Source organism: Asterias rubens, chromosome 15 (genome assembly GCF_902459465.1).
Source record: "Asterias rubens chromosome 15, eAstRub1.3, whole genome shotgun sequence".
NCBI classification, from domain to species: domain Eukaryota; kingdom Metazoa; phylum Echinodermata; class Asteroidea; order Forcipulatida; family Asteriidae; genus Asterias; species Asterias rubens.
The window spans coordinates 12,753,608-12,774,595 of record NC_047076.1 but is presented as its reverse complement, the minus strand read 5'-3'; the positions used below and the strand labels follow the sequence as shown (position 1 = coordinate 12,774,595).

At 39.9% G+C, this 20,988-nt stretch overlaps 2 protein-coding genes across 2 annotated transcripts; both read left to right on the top strand.

Annotated features, from left to right (window-relative positions):
- The first annotated feature begins 717 nt into the window (after window positions 1-717).
- LOC117299861 (cytochrome P450 2J5-like) lies at window positions 718-4,645 on the top strand. Its single transcript, XM_033783430.1, has 3 exons — window positions 718-1,157; window positions 2,327-3,286; window positions 4,078-4,645. The coding sequence occupies exons 1-3, from the start codon at window positions 803-805 to the stop codon at window positions 4,254-4,256; spliced, it is 1,494 nt and encodes a 497-aa protein (XP_033639321.1). The 5' UTR covers window positions 718-802; the 3' UTR covers window positions 4,257-4,645.
- Window positions 4,646-8,784: 4,139 nt separating this feature from the next.
- On the top strand, window positions 8,785-12,214 carry LOC117299860 (cytochrome P450 2J5-like). Its single transcript, XM_033783429.1, has 3 exons — window positions 8,785-9,299; window positions 10,302-11,261; window positions 11,861-12,214. Exons 1-3 carry the CDS (start codon window positions 8,945-8,947, stop codon window positions 12,037-12,039), a joined length of 1,494 nt encoding a protein of 497 aa, XP_033639320.1. The 5' UTR covers window positions 8,785-8,944; the 3' UTR covers window positions 12,040-12,214.
- The last annotated feature ends 8,774 nt before the right edge of the window (window positions 12,215-20,988 follow it).

Here is a 20,988-nt window from a genome sequence, read left to right as displayed (position 1 = left end):
AAATGCTGCCTAGTTTTGTATGAGTATGTTTTTTTATTGAAATTTGTAAAACAAATAAAACACACACATACAAACAGATGGTTTCTGCAAAGGGTTTTTCCTCCATGGTTTGATCGAGCAATCTAGGTCATCGTGCAGTCATCCCAGAATTTATAGCGATACAAAATTTAGGGCCGAATATTCGTTGTGGAATTATTATGTTTTGCATAATAGTTGTTCTTGTTGTTGATGCCGTTCGCATGGTTTATAAACCCAAGTAGAAGTGCTCGTTTTCTAAACGATTCATTTTGAAGGGCACCGTCAAAAGGTCATTGAAACTAGGCCTCAGCCAGACCAACTTCAAATAGACGTTAATAGTAATACACCAATAGCTATGTAGTATCTTGCCTGCCAGAATACCTAAAGATGTACAAGGTCACACTTACTTACTGTAAACAAATTTCTCATTGTCTGTATGGTGTACTGTATCGTGACATCGTACAGTACGTATTGAACATTTTGTGTAAAATGTCAAAGGATCTGTATGTCACTATATCATGGAGGTACTACATGTACCTCCATGGTTATATAACACACAGTAATCTTCCATGCACACAGCTTGAAGGATTAGAGTATAGCCAGCCTTCATTGGTGTCCATCACTGTACGGGTAACCGTTGATTGTGTGCAACGAGCCATCAAAATCAAGCCAGGCGTCTGGCAAAACTGCTGAGTAATGGTTTGAGATATTAATCTTTCACGGAACAATCGATGACTCTGTAAAGCTATTTCCCAATGCCACACAGAGTCTGAGACAGAACAAAATGGCCTACGCGACAGCTCTTTTAGCTTTGCTAGACATACGAACTGCACTAGTAGGCTTACTAGCTTTTCTGGTGCTATCATGGGCTCTTCGAAGACCGAGGAACCTCCCGCCCGGTCCGTGGGAATGGCCCCTTCTCGGGAGCCTTCCTACACTGGCCCTCGCTTCGGGAGAACCGTACGAGGTGTTCCTGAAGATGTCAAAGACGTACGGACCGATATTCACACTGAGTATACTTGGGCAGAGAATTGTTGTTGTGCATGGTTACGATGCGATTAAAGATGCATTTCAGAATCCTAACTTGAACGATAGGCCTGAATCACACACGATAACTAACATGCTGGATGGCTCGGAAGGTAAGCTAAAATAATAATATATATTCACTTTTATTTATTTAAATGAAGCAATGCAATTTAGTTTGTCTGTTTAAACATGGAGGGAAAATATCTTCCAGTCAAGGGAGATAGACAAAACCCCACAAGGGATAAACCATGGAGGTAGGGATAAACCATGGATAAACCAAGCTGGCGACGGCCAATCTTTCTCATGGGTAATATTATCCTAATATTCAAACATTGGTTTAACGTCTATGATTGACAATCGCACAAAATCATCAAGAGGTAATTGTGATTTAATAACTGTAGACGACACTATACTTATTATGGTCATTGTGATATCAGGTTAGTGTGGACAGGGTTTGAATCTAGACATTGTGTATGATTGCAAGTCCATGGTCTTATTCCACTTGACCACTGTGTTGAATGCTATAAAAGTAATGTTTTTAATTATATATGCTTAACTAATTTATATAAAAGAAACTCCATTATGTTCGGTGCGGATTTGCAATCGGGAATAAAATAAAGAGACAGTGGTTTTGATAACACGTATGGTTAGCTTATAACACGACTATAGTACATACTATGCCTCGTTGAAGATATTAATTTGCCCAATGGGCAAATCTACATAAAACACACGGATTGGAAAGCACAAAACCTTATGCTGCAACAAACAACAATGTAAAAGCACTGTCCATAATGTATGATCTGCACCAGTAAGTTTAATTGCAGCAGCATTGAGCAACCGTTTCACACGGGTTGCTGGTCATCAATATTTTTGTATTGAAAGTACGAGTGCCATTGTACACAAAATGTTGACTAGTGAAAAATCCAACTAGAGATAGTGAACAGATCACAGGAGCAAACAGAAACAAATAATATCAAACTGTTTGTAGAAGTATTTTTGTTTGAAATAAAGAAGCAACAGTGGTAAAACATGGAAGGGGCAGGGGAAGACATAAGCACAGCTAAACAGATCTTGTTGCTAGGGCAACGGGGTGCTTCCATCCTAATGTGAGATAGACAGGGCATGATTCTGACCTCGATCAACTTGAGAGAGAGAGAGAGGGGGGGGGAGAGAGAGAGGGGGAGAGGGGGAGAGGGGGAGAGGGGGAGAGGGAGAGAGAGACGGGTATCGTTCCTTTTGTAATTTGTTTGAACATTGTATTTGTTAATTCTTTTATCGATAGGCATAGCAGCTGCGTCCGGCAAAGTCTGGAAGGAGCAGAGAAAACTTTCTCTCAATGTTTTCAAAAACTTCGGGGTCGGTAAATCAAGCTTTGAGGATCAGATCGCAAGGGAGGCAGAAGAACTAGTTCACGAGATGGTCAACTTCAAGCAGAAGCCCTTCAACCCGACCAAGTTATTCTCCACTTCTGTTTCGACTATTATTGCCTCTGTTATATTTGGCAAGAGGTACGACTACGATGATCCGGAGTTCCAGAAGATCCTTGCGTGTATTGGCCGGAACATGGAGCTGATTGGAGCCGGAGCAGCGATGCAATTCCTCCCCATCACCAAGTACCTTGGGTTCCTCCCGTCCATGCGAGAAATGCAAACCAACATCACAACGACGGTGAACTTCACTAAGAATATCATCAAGAACCACGTGAAGGAATTCAACCCAGATGAAATGAGGGACTTCATGGACATGTACATCAACGAAATGAAAGAGAAAGAAGATCAGAAAGTCGAGACGGTCTTGAGTTTGAATAACTTAGTGAGCGTTATTAACGACCTCTTCGTAGCGGGATCGGAGACGACGGCAACGACCCTGAGGTGGGGGCTGCTCTACATGATGCTGCACCCGGAGGTACAGACCCGTGTACAGCAAGAAATAGACACCGTAGTAGGACGTAACCGAATGCCGAAGCTCTCAAACAAACCCGACATGCCGTACACCGAAGCAGTCATCCTTGAGCTCCAACGACTCGGTAATATAGTACCTCTCGGATTACCCCACAGAGCCTCTCGTGATACCTCTTACGGAGGGTATACCCTCCCTAAGGATTGCTTCATTATCTCTAACCAGTGGGCATTGCATACTGATCCGGAACTTTTCCCGGAGCCGGAGAAGTTCAACCCGGAGCGATTCCTGAATGAGGCTGGAGAGGTTTTTAGTCCTGATGAGTTTATACCATTCGGCATAGGTAAAAAATTATGATTTTCAAACAGGTTGAGATTCTGAACTGACATACACAAGTCATCAAAATAATGTGAATGTTTGGTTGATACTGCACTGTATAAGAATAAGAGTCAGACCAGAGTGCCGAGTTGTACGTATAGAAAATATGAGATACACATGACATTTCACAAGTTGGACCAATGTTGGCTCAAAGTAACCATTATCACATTGGCTTTGAGCCGCTGTCCCATGGAATTCTGTCCGCCGGAGAGTCTGTGCCCCATATGGGAAATTAACATGGGCTGGAGGAGGATGATTCAAAAGAGGGCGCTATCAGAAGAAGTTTGTACATGTACACAGTTTGCGGTATTGGGGGAGCATTTCGTAGGAAGCCGATTCCTTTTACAACACCCGTTTCAAGTTAATTAAACCTGGTGTAAAATCCAATCATTGTGCATAATAGGCAAGCTTTGGTTTTTGATGTAGGTATTTCTCACATTGGGCAAAATGTTGGCTCTAGGTCGGAAGTATCGGCACTCGATGTTGAGGCAACGTTGGTTCTTAGTGGGAAAACAATATCGGCATTGTGTTGGTAGGAAACGTCGGGCCATGTATTGGCCCTAGGTCGGCATTATCGCATTGATTTACCATGGAGCGCTATGGTTTTACGTCGGCACTCAATGTTGAGCCAACGTAGGTAACATTACTTGGAAAGCAATATCCTGGTTTGGTATAATGAAGAGATAAAAACATACCGGGTACATTTCATGAACTACAGATAAAATCTCACCACCAATCTTTGTTTCAATTCCACAGGGCGGCGTGTGTGTCCGGGAGAGCAACTCGCCAAAATGGAGCTCTTCATTTTCTTCACCTACCTCCTCCATCAGTTCACCTTCAAGCAACCCGTCGATTCGCCTCCACTGACGGTCAAGGGACACCTTGGGATCACGCTGGCCCCTCAGCCGTACCAGGTGTGCGCAGTCCCCCGTTGAAGTCTCTTCAACTGTTAGTACAAAACGTAACACAAGTTTTGTCAATGCGGGATCTTGAATTACGAAATGCCAGTGATACTCATATTTCAATCCAGTCACAGTTATTTTCACGCCGGATTACTGGGTTACATTTTTGAAAGATGGACAGGATTTAAACCAATGTTAAAGGCACTGGGCACGTTTGCTTATTGTCAAAGACCATTTTTTTTCTTCAGATTTTAATGCAAAAAAATTTTTTGACCGAATTTTGAAAGACGTTTTTTCAAAAGCTATACCCTTTTGCCACTTCGTGAAAACAGTGATGACATATGGAAGACTCTAGAAGTTTGTTATAGTTAGTTGCACAAGTAAATAGAACTAGAGATTGAGAGTTTGTGAACAAACTCAAGGTGTTCGGTTTCCGGGAGTAAAAGCCTGGATTAAAAAACAAATATTACACCTTGCTTTGTTCTCAAGATTTGTAATAATAAATGATTCAAATTGCAAAAACTGTCAAAACAACATGATTACGTCATCTAGTAAAAGTGTATGTTTGGTCATACGTTTACCGACGTCATCGGTAATATTTGTTTTAAACCAGACCTTTGCCAGACTTGTATGCTGTGATGGTATAAAGCATCAAAGGATGTATATTTCAACCTAAAAGGCAATAAACAACGCCCTTTCAAATCATTTCACAGTCACATCCGGTTTTTTGAGTCATTACCAAAAGTGTCCACTGCCTTTAAGAAGAAGAAGAACAAAGACTGAGTCAGTAGACATCGATCACCACTTGCAACTTCATCATGTCCCAATCATTCGATCCATGAGCTCAGGGTAAAAAAGCCACTTATATTATGAGCTTTTCTACGCAGGTAGAGCTTCGGAATCCTTGGCTCCATCCCTGGGGATTTCAGCTCGAGCCCCGGGGGAAGAATCCACACCTGTGCGTTTGCTGCGTAACAATAGACGCAAACAGATACATCTGTTTTTAAAGGCATGGACACCTTTGGTAATGATAATTGTCGAAGTCAGTATTCTTATTTGGTGTGTTCCCCAACATATGCATATAAAATAAGAAACCTGTGCGCAGTTGGGCTCAATTAGTCATCGACATGCAAAAGAATAATGGGAAAAAAACAATTTTTGTTTTGCACAAAATTACTTTGTGTACGTTCAGATGCCTGAGAAAGGCGTCAGCTGATTCGTCTTTCAACTATTTATTTTGAGTAAAAAAAAAAAAAAAAAATACCTCTTTCTCAAAAACTACGTTACTTCAAGAGGGAGTCGTTTTTTTTTTACAATGTTATATACTATAGACAGTTCCCCACATTGCTCATTACCAGACAGGCCTACGTTTTAATGCATAACAGTTAGTTTGAGTAATTACCAATAGTGTCCAGTGCCTTTAACATAATGTAGAAAGATCTACCGGATTTCTATTTAATCTTGTCCTGTTCGGTACACCTCGCCGTCGTCATGACCCTAGGGCCTTGCTGGCTACAGTTATACGTGGCTTTGTGTGTACCTGAACACCGAGACAAATGCGGAATGAAGTTTGTAAGATTTAGACCGAAGAGCTGCGTTCGTCCATGTGCGAAGCAGCGACTAATGGAGATTTAAGACACGGCTCCCTACCATAAAGTGGTAATTTCTCACTCGAATAATATGCATGTACATAAAAGAACGCAACAAGTTTTTTTTCTCAGTGAATATTCTCTTGCAAATTCGATCATCAATTGGGCCCCATTCTTCACAGGTTTGTTATTTCCTGCATATGTTGAGACACACCAGGTGAGAATACAGTTCCAATGGTGTCCACAATCCCTTCAAACTTCAATTATACAGCCTATACTCGCGTTAAAACCTACCATTTGGCTTTAAATTTTAATTTATTTAATATCAATCTCAACTAAAATCTTAATTGAATTTATCCTTTTCTATACAAAGACAAACAATTTACTGGAAAAACGATTCTCTATGGATAGTGTTTAATATCTCAAGAATTAGTAACTTAAAAACGACTCAACGAAAAGAAACAATGACGCACGTAATGTAATTTAACCTTTTGTGTTATGGCGCCCTCTGTTGCTAATTCTTAAAAACAATATTCCTTTCTGGAGTGGACTATGACTATAATCGTTAAAGCTTTTCACAGGTTTCGTTATCAGTATAGTTTTATAAAAATGTGGTGACCAAAAATCTAGGGTGAGGGGACGCAATTTGTTGGTATGTACATTGAAATTGCTACTGTTGTAGCGCTTTTCAATGGGAAGAGGGGGGGGGGTATTTCTTCTTAATCGATTGCAAAAAGAGAATCCTTAAAAAACAAAGGGGAATTGTTTTTGATGTACATAATTGTTATGAACCGCTCCTAAAATGGGTATGGTACTTATCCCACACCCCTCGGGATTTATACTCGCAACAGAAGCTTGAAAATTATACATATACGCACCAATATGACTCAATTTTCGCAGCCCTAGTTTTAAAAAGGTATGTTTTTCTGTTGAAATTTGTAAAAACTGAGTTTTAGAGGCTCGGGAGAGGGCGTCCATGGGGAACAAAGTGAACACAAAATAACTGGGACCTGTTTTTTGCAACGAATTTATTTCGTGGCTGATGTTTACTTTGCATCACAATTTATTTTTTATTGAACTTAATTTTAGATTGTGATGCAAAATGTTTCCTAATTTTATATAAGTATGTTTTTCGACTGAAATTGGTTAAACTAATAAAACACACACATAAAAACAAGATGGTTTCTGCAAACGGTTGTTTGCCTCCATGGTTTGATCGAGCAATAACTAAGTTGATGTTTGCTCAACCACATGATGCATTAATTCAGTTAGTATGCTGTTCGTGTCCAATCACCGTACATTTGTAGATTTATTTAGACACCTAGCGCAGCTGATAAACGGCGCGGTGCAGAATAAACGAAAAAGAAACTCTGATGTGAAAACAGAGAGTTGAGCACCGAGCAGGTGCCAATCGCAAGGTGTTTTGAAGATGTCCTTATCGACTGGATACGATAAGAATTAAAGGTATGGACATTTTATTGGATTGTTAGTATAAAAGTTTACTATGTAACTATAGCAATGGAGAGCTAATGATAGCTGTTGATAGTATAAAACATTGTGAGAAACGGCTCCCTCTGCTGAAGTAACGTAGTTTTTGAGCAATTTCTCACCCAAATAATAGAATACTTTACCTGAAGCCTTGTATTATCCATCTGATGAAAGCACACATTTAATGTTGTTCAACAAGATTTTGTTTACACTTATTATTCTCTTGCAACTTCGATGAACAATTGAGCCTAAATGTTCACAGGCTTGTTATTTTATGCATATGTTTTGATACAAAGTGAGAGTACTTGAAAATTACCAAACGTGCCCAGTGCCTTTAAGGGTGTTGATACTTGCATGCATGTGCATTTTTTTAGTTTAAACTCATTGGCGTCATAACACTGCAGTGCTACATCAGCTGTTGCCTAATTGGTTCAAGTTTACGTAGTTTTCAGTTTTTTTAAATCAAATTTTGGAAAGGGCGACCCTTCTTAATTCAATTCAATCCAATCCACACTGAAACTTTTCGACGAATAATTGGATCACTTAATTCAATTATTTTTCTGTTTTGTGTAAGGGAGTTTATAAAGCTGTGAACAGTTTCATCAGTTTACTTTTTGGTTTGTTTGTATATCTATGATTCACGTTGTAGTCATACCAAACAGAATTTATATAGCTATCAACAATTTAGGGCCGAATATTCGTTGTTGAATTATTACGTGTTGCATATTTGTTGCTGTTGTTGTTGTTGTTGTTGTTGTTGTTGCGCAACAACAACAACAACAACAACAACAACAACAACAACAACAACAACAACAACAACAACAACAACACAACAACAACAACAACAACAACAACAACAACAACAACAACAACAACAACAACAACAACAACAACAACAACAACAACAACAACAACAACAACAACAACAACAACAACAACAACAACAACAACAACAACAACAACAACAACAACAACAACAACAACAACAACAACAACAACAACAACAACAACAACAACAACAACACCAACAACAACAACAACAACACCAACAACAACAACAACCACACCAACAACAACAACAACAGCACAACAACAACAACATCCATAACAACAACACCAACAGCAACAAATATGCAACTGTTGTTGCATATTTGTTGCTGTTGGTGTTGTTGTTGTTGGTGTTGCTTTTACTTGTCCAGCTTTTACTTTCATAATTCTTGGATTTATGCGACACATAATGTCAACTTTGCCATCCTGTGTAGTATATTGCCTGCCATAATAACGAATGCACAAGGTCATACTTATTGTAAACAAAGTTCACATGGTCTATCGTGACATCGTACCATAGAGTAAGGGTACGTATGGAACAATTGTGTAAAATGTCCGACAGGTCTAGATCACGCAATAATCTTTCATGCATACAGCATGGAGGATACATAATAAGTAGCCAGCCTTCATTGGTGTATCATCATTGTGCGGGTAACCGTTGATTGTGTACGACACGCCAGGTACCTGGCAAATGCCGAGTAATGGTTTGAAGGTCACTGGACCAGGAATTAATCTTTCATGGAACAATCGATAGATAGATAGTTCGTTGACTCTATGAGCTCTTTCACGCCGACTGCCACATAAAGGCAAAACAAAATGGCCAACGCAGCAGCTCTGTTAGCTTTGCTAGACATACGAACTGCACTAGTGGGCTTACTAGCTTTTCTGGTGCTCTCATGGGCTCTTCGAAGACCGAGGAACCTCCCGCCCGGCCCGTGGGAATGGCCCCTTCTCGGGAGCCTTCCTACACTGGCCCTCGCTTCGGGGGAACCGCATGAGGTGTTCCTGAAGATGTCAAAGACGTACGGACCAATATTTTCGCTGAGTATACTGGGGCAGAGGATTGTTGTTGTGCATGGTTACGATGCGATTAAAGATGCATTTCAGAATCCTAACTTGAGTGACAGGCCTGAATTACACACGGTAACTAACATGCTGGATGGCTCGGAAGGTAATCTAAAGTAAAATAAAAAAAATTGTATTTATTTAAATGAAGCAATGCAATTTTAGTTTGTCTGTTTAAATTATCTTCCCGTCAAGGAGACAAACTCCAAAAAGAAAACCAAGCTGGCAACGGCCAACCTCTCTCATAATAGGTTATATAGAAACATTGGTTTTAACGACTATGATTAACAATCGCACACAATCATCTAGAAGTAATTGTGATTCAATAACTATAGATGACACTACTTACTAGTCATTGTGATATCAGTTAGTGTGGACAGGATTTGAACCTAAACCTAGGTGTGGTTGCAAGTCATTATGGTCTAAACCACTTGGCCACTGTGTTGAAGGCTAAAATGGTAATATTTTTTAATTCCATAGGCCTAACTAATTTATGTAGCAACAACTCCATTATGTTCGTTGTGATTCGTAAACGGGAATAAAATAAAGAGGCAGTGGATTTGATAACACGTATGCGACCACAGTGCATAGTATGCATCGTTGATATATTTGTGCCCAATGGGCAAATCTACTTAAAACACAAAAGCACAGTGCATAATTTCTGATCCACATCAGTAAGTTTGATTGCTGCGGCTACGTGCAACTATATACGGGTCGCTGGTCATAAATAATTTCTATTGAAACTACGAGTGTTATTGTATACAAAATGTTGTTGAAAATAAATAGAGACGGTGAACAAATCTCAGGAGCAAACAAAACCAAATAATATTGAACGTTTGCAGAGGTATTTTTTTTTTTGAATAAAGAAGCAACACAGGTAAAACATGGAAGGAGCCGGGGAAGACATAATCTCAGCTATACTGATGTAGTTGATAGCGCAACGGGTGCATCCAGCTGATCTTCACACACTAATGAGAGATTGACAGGGATGGGCGATTCTCAACTTGATTCAGACCTCGGTCGACAAGAGAGAGAGAGAGTGATAAGACGGGTATTGTTCTTTTTGAATTTGTGATTGATTGTCTTGGTTTTCTGGTTCTTTCGATAGGCGTAGCAGCTGCATCCGGCAAAGTCTGGAAGGAGCAGAGAAAACTTTCTCTCAATGTTTTCAAAAACTTCGGGGTCGGTAAATCAAGCTTTGAGGATCAGATCGCAAGGGAGGCAGAACAACTAGTTCACGAGATGGTCAATTTCAAGCAGAAGTCTTTCAACCCGACCAAGTTATTCTCCATTTCTGTTTCGACTATTATTGCCTCTGTTGTATTTGGCAAGAGGTACGACTACGATGATCCGGAGTTCCAGAAGGTCCTTGCGGGTATTGGCCGGAACATGGAGCTGATTGGAGCCGGAGCAGCGATGCAATTCCTCCCCATCACCAAGTACCTTGGGTTCCTCCCGTCCATGCGAGAAATGCAAACCAACATCACAACGACCGTGAACTTCACTAAGAATATCATCAAGAACCACGTGAAGGAATTCAACCCAGATGACATGAGGGACTTCATGGACATGTATATCAACGAAATGAGAGAGAAGGAAGATCAGAAAGTCGAGACGGTCTTGAGTTTGAATAACTTAGTGAGCGTTATTAACGACCTCTTCGTAGCTGGATCGGAGACGACGGCAACGACCCTGAGGTGGGGGCTGCTCTACATGATGCTGCACCCGGAGGTACAGACCCGTGTACAGCAAGAAATAGACACCGTAGTAGGACGTAACCGAATGCCGAAGCTCTCAAACAAACCCGACATGCCGTACACCGAAGCAGTCATCCTTGAGCTCCAAAGACTCGGAAACATAGTACCTCTCGGAGTACCCCACAGAGCCTCTCGTGATACCTCCTACAGAGGGTATACCCTCCCTAAGGATTGCTTCATTATCTCTAACCAGTGGGCACTGCATACTGACCCGGAGCTTTTCCCGGATCCGGAGAGGTTCAACCCGGAGCGGTTCCTGAATGAGGCTGGAGAGGTGGTTAAACCTGATGAGTTTATACCATTCGGCATAGGTAAAAATCATGGTTTTCAAAAAGGTTGAGTTACTTAACTTGCATTAACAAGTATTACACATGTAAATGATTCGTTAATATTGCACTGTAGAGAGTGCCGATATGAGATGCACATGAAGTTTCGGAAGTTGAATCAATGTTGGCTCTAATCTAAGTAGGCTTTATCACACTGGCTTTATTCTGTCCGCCGGTGATCGGTACCAATGGGAAGTAAACATGGGCTTTAACAAACGTTGGTTTTTGATTTCGGTATAATTCTGACAATGGGCAGATGTTGGCTCTAGGTCCGAAGTATTTAACATTGGTTTTACGTCGGCACTAGATGTTGAGCCAACGTTGGTTATTAGTTGGAAAACAATATCGGCATTGTGTTGGTAGGAAACGTAGGGCCATGTATGGGCTCTAGGTCGGCATTATCATAATGGTCTTACCATGGAGCTCTATGGTTTTACGTCGGCACTCAATGTTGAGCCAACGTAGGTAACATTACTTGGAAAGCAATATCCTGGTTTGGTATAATGAAGAGATAAAAACATACCGGGTACATTTCATGAACTACAGATAAAATCTCACCACCAATCTTTGTTTCAATTCCACAGGGCGGCGTGTGTGTCCGGGAGAGCAACTCGCCAAAATGGAGCTCTTCATTTTCTTCACCTACCTCCTCCATCAGTTCACCTTCAAGCAGCCCGTCGATTCGCCTCCACTGACGGTCAAGGGACACCTTGGGATCACGCTGGCCCCTCAGCCGTACCAGGTGTGCGCAGTCCCCCGTTGAAGTCTCTTCAACTGTTGGTACAAAACGTACACAAATTTGGTCAATGCGGGATCTTGAATTACAAATGCCAGTGAGACTCATTTCAATCTAGTCACAGTTATTTTCACGCCGGATTATTGGGTTACATTTTTTTAAATCTGAAAAGGATGTAAATCAATGTTAAAGGCACTAGACAATTTTGGTAATTGTAAAAGACCAGTATTCTCACTTGGTGTACTCCAACATAACTATATGCAAACAATAACAAACCTGTGATTTTTTTGGCTCAGCTGGTCATCGAAGTTCCAGGGAATAATGAGGAAGGCTTCAAGGCTGAAGTCTTTCTCAGATGCAAATATTTGAGTGATAAATTACTTTATCTGAAAACTACGTTACTTCAGAGGGAGTAGTTTCTATTTTATATTATCAACAGCTCGTAAACAACTTCGCGAAAACAATGACAACATAAATGGCTACGATTTGGCTATGTTTGTTTTTGACTAGTTTAATGCACAAGTAAAATAGAATAATGCATTGCAATCTTAGGGTCCCGTGTTTGGAGACACAAAAATCTGTAGACACAAATGTTTGTAGAAGTTTTCAAAATGTATGAAGTTGAAAAGCAAATTGAAGTGAATAATAAGTTTGTTGAGTGTATTTTTCGGGGAAAAAATGTTCTACTGACAAGTATAGTAATGTTTTCAAGTTGTTGTTGCTCTCTTCACTGAATCCACTATGTGGACAGTCGATGTATAAACGCAAATGCATGTCGAACTGAAATAGAAAAAGGAAATCTTGTGCACAGGCCTTTGAAGAACAATAAGATGTTTGCGTACCACTATCAAGAAATCTCACACAAGCCCGGTGCCCCAGGGAATTCTGTCCGCCGTAGATTCGGTCCCATTCATGGACAATTAACATGGGCTGTAGGAGGATGATCCAAAAGAGGGCGCTATCAGAAGTAGTTTGTACATACTTCGCCATTGGGGGGGGGGGGGGGGGGGGGGCACAGAATCTCCTGCCACACCGGCTTCTAGAAGATGTCTAATTCGATTGGTCTTGTAAAGCTGGGGTAATGGTTCTGAATCGTTTGGTTATGTACTGTTTTTAAATTTTTCACGAAGTATGGAATAACTGTGAGTATGAATTGAATTGATTTGAATGCTAGTGTATATTAACGTGTGACGTCAACTCCCCCAAGTGGTACATGTACATGAAAGGTAAATCAGACCTTCAAACAATGTCCAAACATCCCCATAGAATAAACTTAAGGCTATACGGGAAGTAGAAAAAGTATGGGCACAATTTAGAAGAAGAAAAAAGACGGAGAGTAGACATCGATCACCACTTGCAACTTCATCATGTCCCAATCATTCGATCCATCAGCTCAGGATAAAAAAGCCACTTATATTATGAGCTTTTTCACGCTTCGGAATCCTAGGTTCCCTCCCTGGGGATTTCAGCTCGAGCCCCGGGGGAAGAATCCACACCTGTCCCGCTCGCTGCGTAACAATAGACGCAAACAGATACATCTGTTTAGGCATGGACACCTTTGGTAATAATAATTGTCGAAGTCAGTATTCTCACTTGGTGTATCCCAACATTTGCGATAAATAACAACCCTGTGAAAATTTGGGCTCAAATTGTCATCGAACTTGCAAGAAAAAAAATCCTTTGTTGCACTGTGCTTTCAGATGCGTAATTAAAAGGATCCATTTGAATTGTCTTTCATTATTTGAGTGAGAAATTACCTCTTTATCAGAAACTACGTTCCTTGAAGAGGGGCCGTTTCTCACAATGTTTTATACTATCAACAGCTCTCCAATGCTCATTACCAGACAAGTTTTGATGCTAACAATTAATTTGAGTAATTACCAATAGTGTCCAGTGCCTTTAACATGCAGAAAGATCTGCTGGATTTCTATTTAATCTTGTCCTGTTCGGTACACCTCGCCGTCGTCATGACCCTAGGGCCTTGCTGGCTACGGTTACCGGCCGTGTGTGTGCCTGAACACCGAGACAAATGCGGAATGAAGTTGGCATGATTTGGACCAAAGCTGCGTTCTTCCATGCATGAACCAGCGACTGATGGAGATTCGAGTTTAAGAAACGGCTCCCTCTGATGTAACCTATAGTTTTTTACAGAAAGAGGTAATTTCTCACTCTGCATATGAAAGCACGCAAAGTAATGCAACAGTGGTGTTTTTTGCTGTCATTATTCTCTTGCAAATTCGATCACCAATTGGCCCAAATCTTCACAGGTTTATTATTTCCTGCATTTGTTGAGATACACCAAAGGTGTCCACAGTGCCTTCACTTATACAGCAATATATACTCGCGTTAGAACCTAATCACTTGGCCTTAAATTTAATTTATTTAATATCAATCTCAACTGAAATCTGAATTGCTTTGATCCTTACCTATACAAAGACAAACAATTTACTGGGAAATCGATTCTCTCGAGGTGTTTAATATCTCAAGAATTAGTCACTAAAAAATCGTCACTTAAAAATCCATTTAACGAAAAGAAACAATGACGCACTTAAACGTAATTTTAGCCCTTTTGTGTATAGAGCGCCCTCTGTTGTTAATTCTTAAAAACAATACTCCGTTCTGGAGAGGACTGGGACTATAGTCGGCAAAGCTTTTCACAGGTTTCGTTTATCAGTATAGATTGATTAAATCTGGTGACACAAGTGTGCTATGAATAGTGAAGAACACCATAGCGGATCGTCTACGTGTCATGTCTATTTAAAACACAATTGAGTACCACCATTCCATACAAATCAAAGAACAAAGAAAATAACCTAATAATTGTATGACCCTAAAAAGATCGAATATTATACACTGCGTCGTGTAAAATGGCACCAATTTTAGAATTTCCCGGCAGAAAATCAAATCAATACATCAGCCTTTTCCTCAAAAGAATTATTGAGGTCAAGGTGTTGTTTTGCTTATGTAAAAAGGTGTGTTTAACATCATTATAAAATTATGCTTGCACAATCAAGTAGGCCTATGTCTTCTAAAAGGGGAACATGTTCAGATGGTCACATCACAGACGTTAAATAAATACACCCACTAAGTGACATAACACTATACTATAAACTCCCATATCAGAATCGACCCAGTTTCGAATCTTATTAGGGGCCCTATACACTATACACTATTATTGGCTGTTTACACGTCTATATCGACACAATTTCCTTACCCTTTGAATGTGCAATATTCTAAATTAATGTTCTACAAAATAACGCATGTATTTTTACAGTCCCCTAAAAAACCTCTCTTCTCTGCACATGTAATACGGTATTCGATTTCATGGCTTGTGCCTACTTAACACAGATTAAGTTTTATCACATAGCTTTTCAACCGACCATCTGTATTTACTCGCCGTGAGCGCTGGACATTATTTCGACTGTACTCTTCGTATCCTCCTTCTCTGCAAATACAGTGAGGGGGGAAGGGGTAGTGGGGGAGAACCAAAACGAGAGATATACAGGGGAAACGAAGCGATTTTAGGAATATGAACAGGAAACGCTGTCAGGCGTGTGTGTCCTCACCAAATATTGATAATGCAAACGTCCGTTTTGTCCCGACCAAGTAAATTTGCTTATTGCTTGGGCTGATGTTGAATTTATTCATTGAATTTAAATTTGAGGCTTTGGTAAAGGTAGAACAAGTGCAACATCGCTGTGTTCATTGTGGCGTACATAGAGCTTGCGTACATCAAAGCTAAATTTAAAGGGTTGACATTTTTATTTTGTATCGTATTAAACTTCTTAAATACAAAAGCAAATGAGCAACAATAGAGCATACACATGGAATTTACGTTGTAGATGTGTACATGTGAGGTATCAATGTATATTTGAGAATTCTCCCGAAAATCAAGTACTTCTTCCGAATTCAAAAAAAATCTACTTCACGGTAACATACTCTACCTAGCATACTCTACCTAGCAGGTAGATATGTGTTACCGCAAACCAGTAATACAATTCTGCAAAAGGTTATGAGTAAATGTAGACATTATATTCTTTTAATACAATGCTTCTAACGGTAAATTGTATTTGTTGCGCTTTAATAGGCATTTCCATATTAAATCCTCGTTTAGAATTGTGGTCACGTCGCTATGGTATGCTTCTTGTGTTTGTGTGTTTTTGGTATTTTTTTTCTGTGACGTATAGTGGATTGCAGCTGAACTGGTGTCCCATCTGCATGGACCCCGAGTTGAAAAAACATTGAACTGATAATTAGAACGTAAATCGTATACAAAGCAACAATGTCCGCATGTTCTATGAGTTCCTTTTGATTGCGTGGAAACACCCAGATGAGAACGAAAACGAGAGCGATACAAATGCACGCCCTCGATTGGTTGAACAAGCGTGGGCGTATTCTGCGTGGAGAATTCAACCAATCGATGCCGTGCATTTTTATCGTTCTCGTTTTCGTTCTCGTTATCGGGGCCTGTGTGAACGGCCTATACTTCCAACCAAAAATATCGTTACCGACGCAACGAACTGACACCATGTACACCATTGCTTCTTAGTTTGTTTCGAAAGTTTGTTTCATCTGCAATATACTTCATGGCTATACAACTTTAAGAAGTTTTACTGTTTTAATCACATAATTATTCTTTGCAACCTTTGCACTTGAGTGAAAATTGTAATTTTTTGCGAATATCTACGAATACCTGTACGAGGTAGCAGAACACTTCAATTCAATGCGTTTGGACTTTCTTTGCATGGGGACTGCTAAAAAAAGGTCTAAAAATAATCAAAGTCCTCATTTTGAAGAGTTTAAATGGACCACTAAACCGGGATCCAAGGCCTAATCAGACTGGTAAGGAGGCCACTTTATCTGGAATTAGACCGTGTACTCAAAACGTCTCACCCTATAGCCCCTAAGAGTGCGATTCGATTAAAGATGTCCATAAATGGCGATTAATGGCGGTCAATAGAAACAGTTCTGTCATCGTATCGACCCACATTCATGCACCGCTAAGTCCCCCTCCCTCTCCCCACCGCATCACTTGACCAAACCAGAGCAAGGGATATTGCCTCGATCGCTGGGAGCGGAAAGCTGCAAGTAGCTGTGTCACAATCAATGGAAATGAGCATGTCCAAGTAAATCCCAATGAGTTCTCATTTCTTGGCGGAGTTCACACGAAATCAAAAGACTCTCAAAGAAAGAGAAATTGACTCATCGCCTATCGTGTGTCTCCAAAACAACCAAACTGCTCAGAAAAACAACGACCACAATAATTCTTACGTATACTTCGGCTGAAGGTTGTTTTTAGATTAAATACAAACTCAATTGGTTTTACAACGAAACAAAGTGAATAAGTAAACGTCGTCCTACTTGCAATTAAAACGAATTTCATGATGGCAGTAACAATTATTTGATATTGAACATTGGACATTCTCGTAGGATTGTACATGTACAGTACTGTAAACCAATGGAATGTCCAATATCCAATATCTAAAAATCGACATTCACTGTACTATATGTGAATGCCCAATATCCAATATGTAATTTTCGATATTCACTGTACAAACCTAAGAGAATGGCCAATATCCAATATCAAACTAACTTCACTGTCATCCGTTCATTTATTCAATGTACAAGCATGCTTGATACAGTCGCTAAACACAGCGTACAGTTTGGCTTTTAGCTTTTAGCAGATGATGCGTTGTTTAGAGCTGTCTCGATGACAGATACAATACGTGTGACTGTCGCTAATGTAATTAAATCATAAAATATCTCACTCACTCAGAAAGAACGATGGCAGAGTTTGGTGACAGACAACTTATTGTACATTTTCACACAGTAACTGAAAAGAATCGCGAGGTATGCCTAGGCTATACGTCAGACCCATTTTTTGGAAAGTTTCCTTTTTCACTGAGCAGGTTGCCTTGGGGATTTATATTTATAGAGTTATTATTGGATTTTGTAAGCTCAATTCTCAAACCAAACTAAGCACTCATGAATGGTACAAGATGTGTGTCAAAAAATAAACTAGTTTCTTGTTTTCTCAAACTTTGGTCAGATAATTTGAACAAAATATACACATATCCAGGCCTGTATGCTTCGTTTTATAAAAGGGCAAGGGCATCTTCTTTTTGGAAAGGGCACCCATGAGGAAACTGTAAATTTCTACTGGTCGCGTTTCAAGGGCACCAAGGCAGCGACCCCGGGGGCATGAAGGCAATCGCCTTTAGTTGCCTCCGTGAAGCATCAAACCTACATATCAAACAAAATAATATACCAATGATTGATGAAAATCGAAGTTTGCTAGATGCAAATGCACTGAGCCTACAATGTATACAATACACGTACCCATAAAGAATGCACACTTTTTTGTATGCACATTTCAAGGAGTGTCACAACTCCTTTAGTCTTATCGCCCCGTATAAATACCGAATAAAGACCGGACTTGACGCCGCGCAGAATGAGTAATGATACAGATTTCTTTCAATGTTGCTAATGAAAGTCAGCACAGTTTCTAGGAGTATTTGATCTCCATTTATCTCCATTAATCTATGTTAATCTCCATGTATAAACTGCTCTTCCCACATGATTAGACCTTTAATCACTCTGTGATTGATAATCTCTATTTCTCATCCACTCTGTCGACTCTTTTCGTGACTTATTCACCATGTACTTCATCATGGTTGTTCTTATTGATGCGCCTCGCCCTTTACCGTGTAATGACTGGGAGTTAATAAATGGAATATCCCAACCACATCCGGTGTTTTTACATTCATCATGTTGAAGTACTATAACAACGTACATCCAATCTAATCATCATGATCATCATTATCATGACCACAATCATCATGATCACAATCATAATATCGAAGTCTTATATAGCGAACGTATCTACCAACAAGGTACTCAAGACACTTAGTATGTTATACATTAACAGAAAGATAGGTAACAGAAGTTATGAATTCTGAGACCCAATCATCTAGCACCTTATAAGGGTTTACAAGGTGCTACGGCTCATACAGCAGCCACAGCCAGGAACACAGGGGCGAACCCCTTCTCTTTTCGATAAGTGCACTGGGTTCTTTTACATGCGTTTCACAACACACGGGACCAACGGCTATGTCCAATCCGAAGGACGAAGCTATTTGATATTGGACATTAACATGTTTAGACAGTGAATGTCTAACTTATACATCTATACTGGATATTGGACATTCACGTATGTTTGTACAGTGAACGTCTACATTGTACATCGATATTGTACATGGATAATTCAAATCCTACGGCTGAAAATATCTATGCATTTTGAGCGCGAAAACAGGTAAATACACCTATAATGATCCACAACAACAACAAATAGCCTTGATAATGCCGAGGGACACGTCAATTAACGAGTTTAAATGCACGTGGATGAATCTTAAATCTACCCTATTAACAATGGGATGCCCAAAGGCGCACAACGTCTGGAAGGTGTTGCGCCAGTTTATCAAGCCAGAGCCATCTTATTATGCATAATTTGGAATAAAGTGCCATTTTGTATATCCCTTGCGATCTAATCGAAAAAAACAAAGCGCAGTCCCCTAATCAGGTTTCATCTCATTTTGTTTGCGATGCTTGGGTGAAGATCTTACTCACAGTGCACAGGGGCCTCAAGACGCTATTGACTTAATGATCTACCGGGATGTTGGCTAGATATATTGTTGCCTCTATGCTCCACAAACCACTGTGGTGTTTTGCATTTCACAGTACCCTTTGATTTATTCTATGAGTTGTTTCTTGCTTGGAGTAGGTTTATAAATATAAATAGTTTAGTACACATTTGTACAAGAGGGTACTAAGATTTGTTTAACTTAAAGCTCCAATGGGATTTTGTCTAGATAAACTGTTGCCTCTCCGCTGTGGTATTTTGTATTTTCACAGTACACCTTTTGAATAATATGCAAGACTATTACAAAAAGTTCTGCTGGTAACTTTGTTTCTGGCTTTTGATAAGGTTAGATAAATAGTTTAATGCACGTTTTGTACACAGGGGCCTCAGGGTGTTATTAACTTGATGTTCTACTGGGATCTAGGCTAGATAAACTTTTGAATAATGCAAGATTTATCGCAAACAGTTTCGAGTGGTGGCTTTGTTTCTGGGTGAACCAGCGCTTTATGGCAGCGTTGTACTAGCTTTATGATCTTGCCTTGAAACATTATTCCCTTAAAATAATATTGCGTATCGGAGTTCATTCCATCGAAATTAAAATTCCCTTGCCTAAATGAAACATTTCGATGGCACAGATAATATTTTGAGTGAACCAAATAATATTTTGAGTGCACGAACAATGAATCACTTCGTTAACGTGAACATAATTTGTAATTGTTTGACTCCTTGCTTTTCTCGTTCGAAGAAGTGCAGAGTGAACAACAAGAGTCATGGCCCTCGAATAATTATAATAGTACCAGTGGCTTCTATTAACGCACATATCCGTCAAGGCGCTGTAACATACAGTATTTCCTACAAGATGTGCGACTACGTTTGAAGGTGATTTGGCACATTTTGCTGCTGATTAGACCATAAACACCGGGGCTAACCCTTCTTCTTTACGAAAAGTGCACTGGGTTTCTTTTACGTGCGTAAAACAGCACACGGGACCAATGGCTTTACGTCTCATCCGAAGGACAAAGCATCGTGGTTAAGGGCGTCTTGCTTAATGACACATGTGTCAAGGCTGGAAGTTTATCTGAATAATCCTTTCTTCACCTTGTCCTTCGGTACTATTTGCTCCAACAGTTCTACTATAGATCGCCCAGACGAATTATTCATGTATTCCTTCATAAATGGAGATTATAATGGCTAGTATGTGTAGGAGAACGTGTACATACAATTATATATACCGTAAGGAAAAAAGGCTGTGTTATTTGAGTTATGAACGGTATCATGTTACATCTTGCCTTTAATACCCGTTGTGTATAATAGTGTGTCCCATTTATTGGTAATAT

Bases quoted from the DNA above. Each gene is read 5' to 3' on its own strand.
- LOC117299861 (XM_033783430.1), top strand. From the start codon at position 803: ATGGCCTACGCGACAGCTCTTTTAGCTTTGCTAGACATACGAACTGCA. The intron at 1,158-2,326 runs GTAAGCTAAAAT...TTTTATCGATAG, and splicing joins CATGCTGGATGGCTCGGAAG to GCATAGCAGCTGCGTCCGGC. The intron at 3,287-4,077 runs GTAAAAAATTAT...TCAATTCCACAG, and splicing joins GTTTATACCATTCGGCATAG to GGCGGCGTGTGTGTCCGGGA.
- LOC117299860 (XM_033783429.1), top strand. From the start codon at position 8,945: ATGGCCAACGCAGCAGCTCTGTTAGCTTTGCTAGACATACGAACTGCA. The intron at 9,300-10,301 runs GTAATCTAAAGT...TTCTTTCGATAG, and splicing joins CATGCTGGATGGCTCGGAAG to GCGTAGCAGCTGCATCCGGC. The intron at 11,262-11,860 runs GTAAAAATCATG...TCAATTCCACAG, and splicing joins GTTTATACCATTCGGCATAG to GGCGGCGTGTGTGTCCGGGA.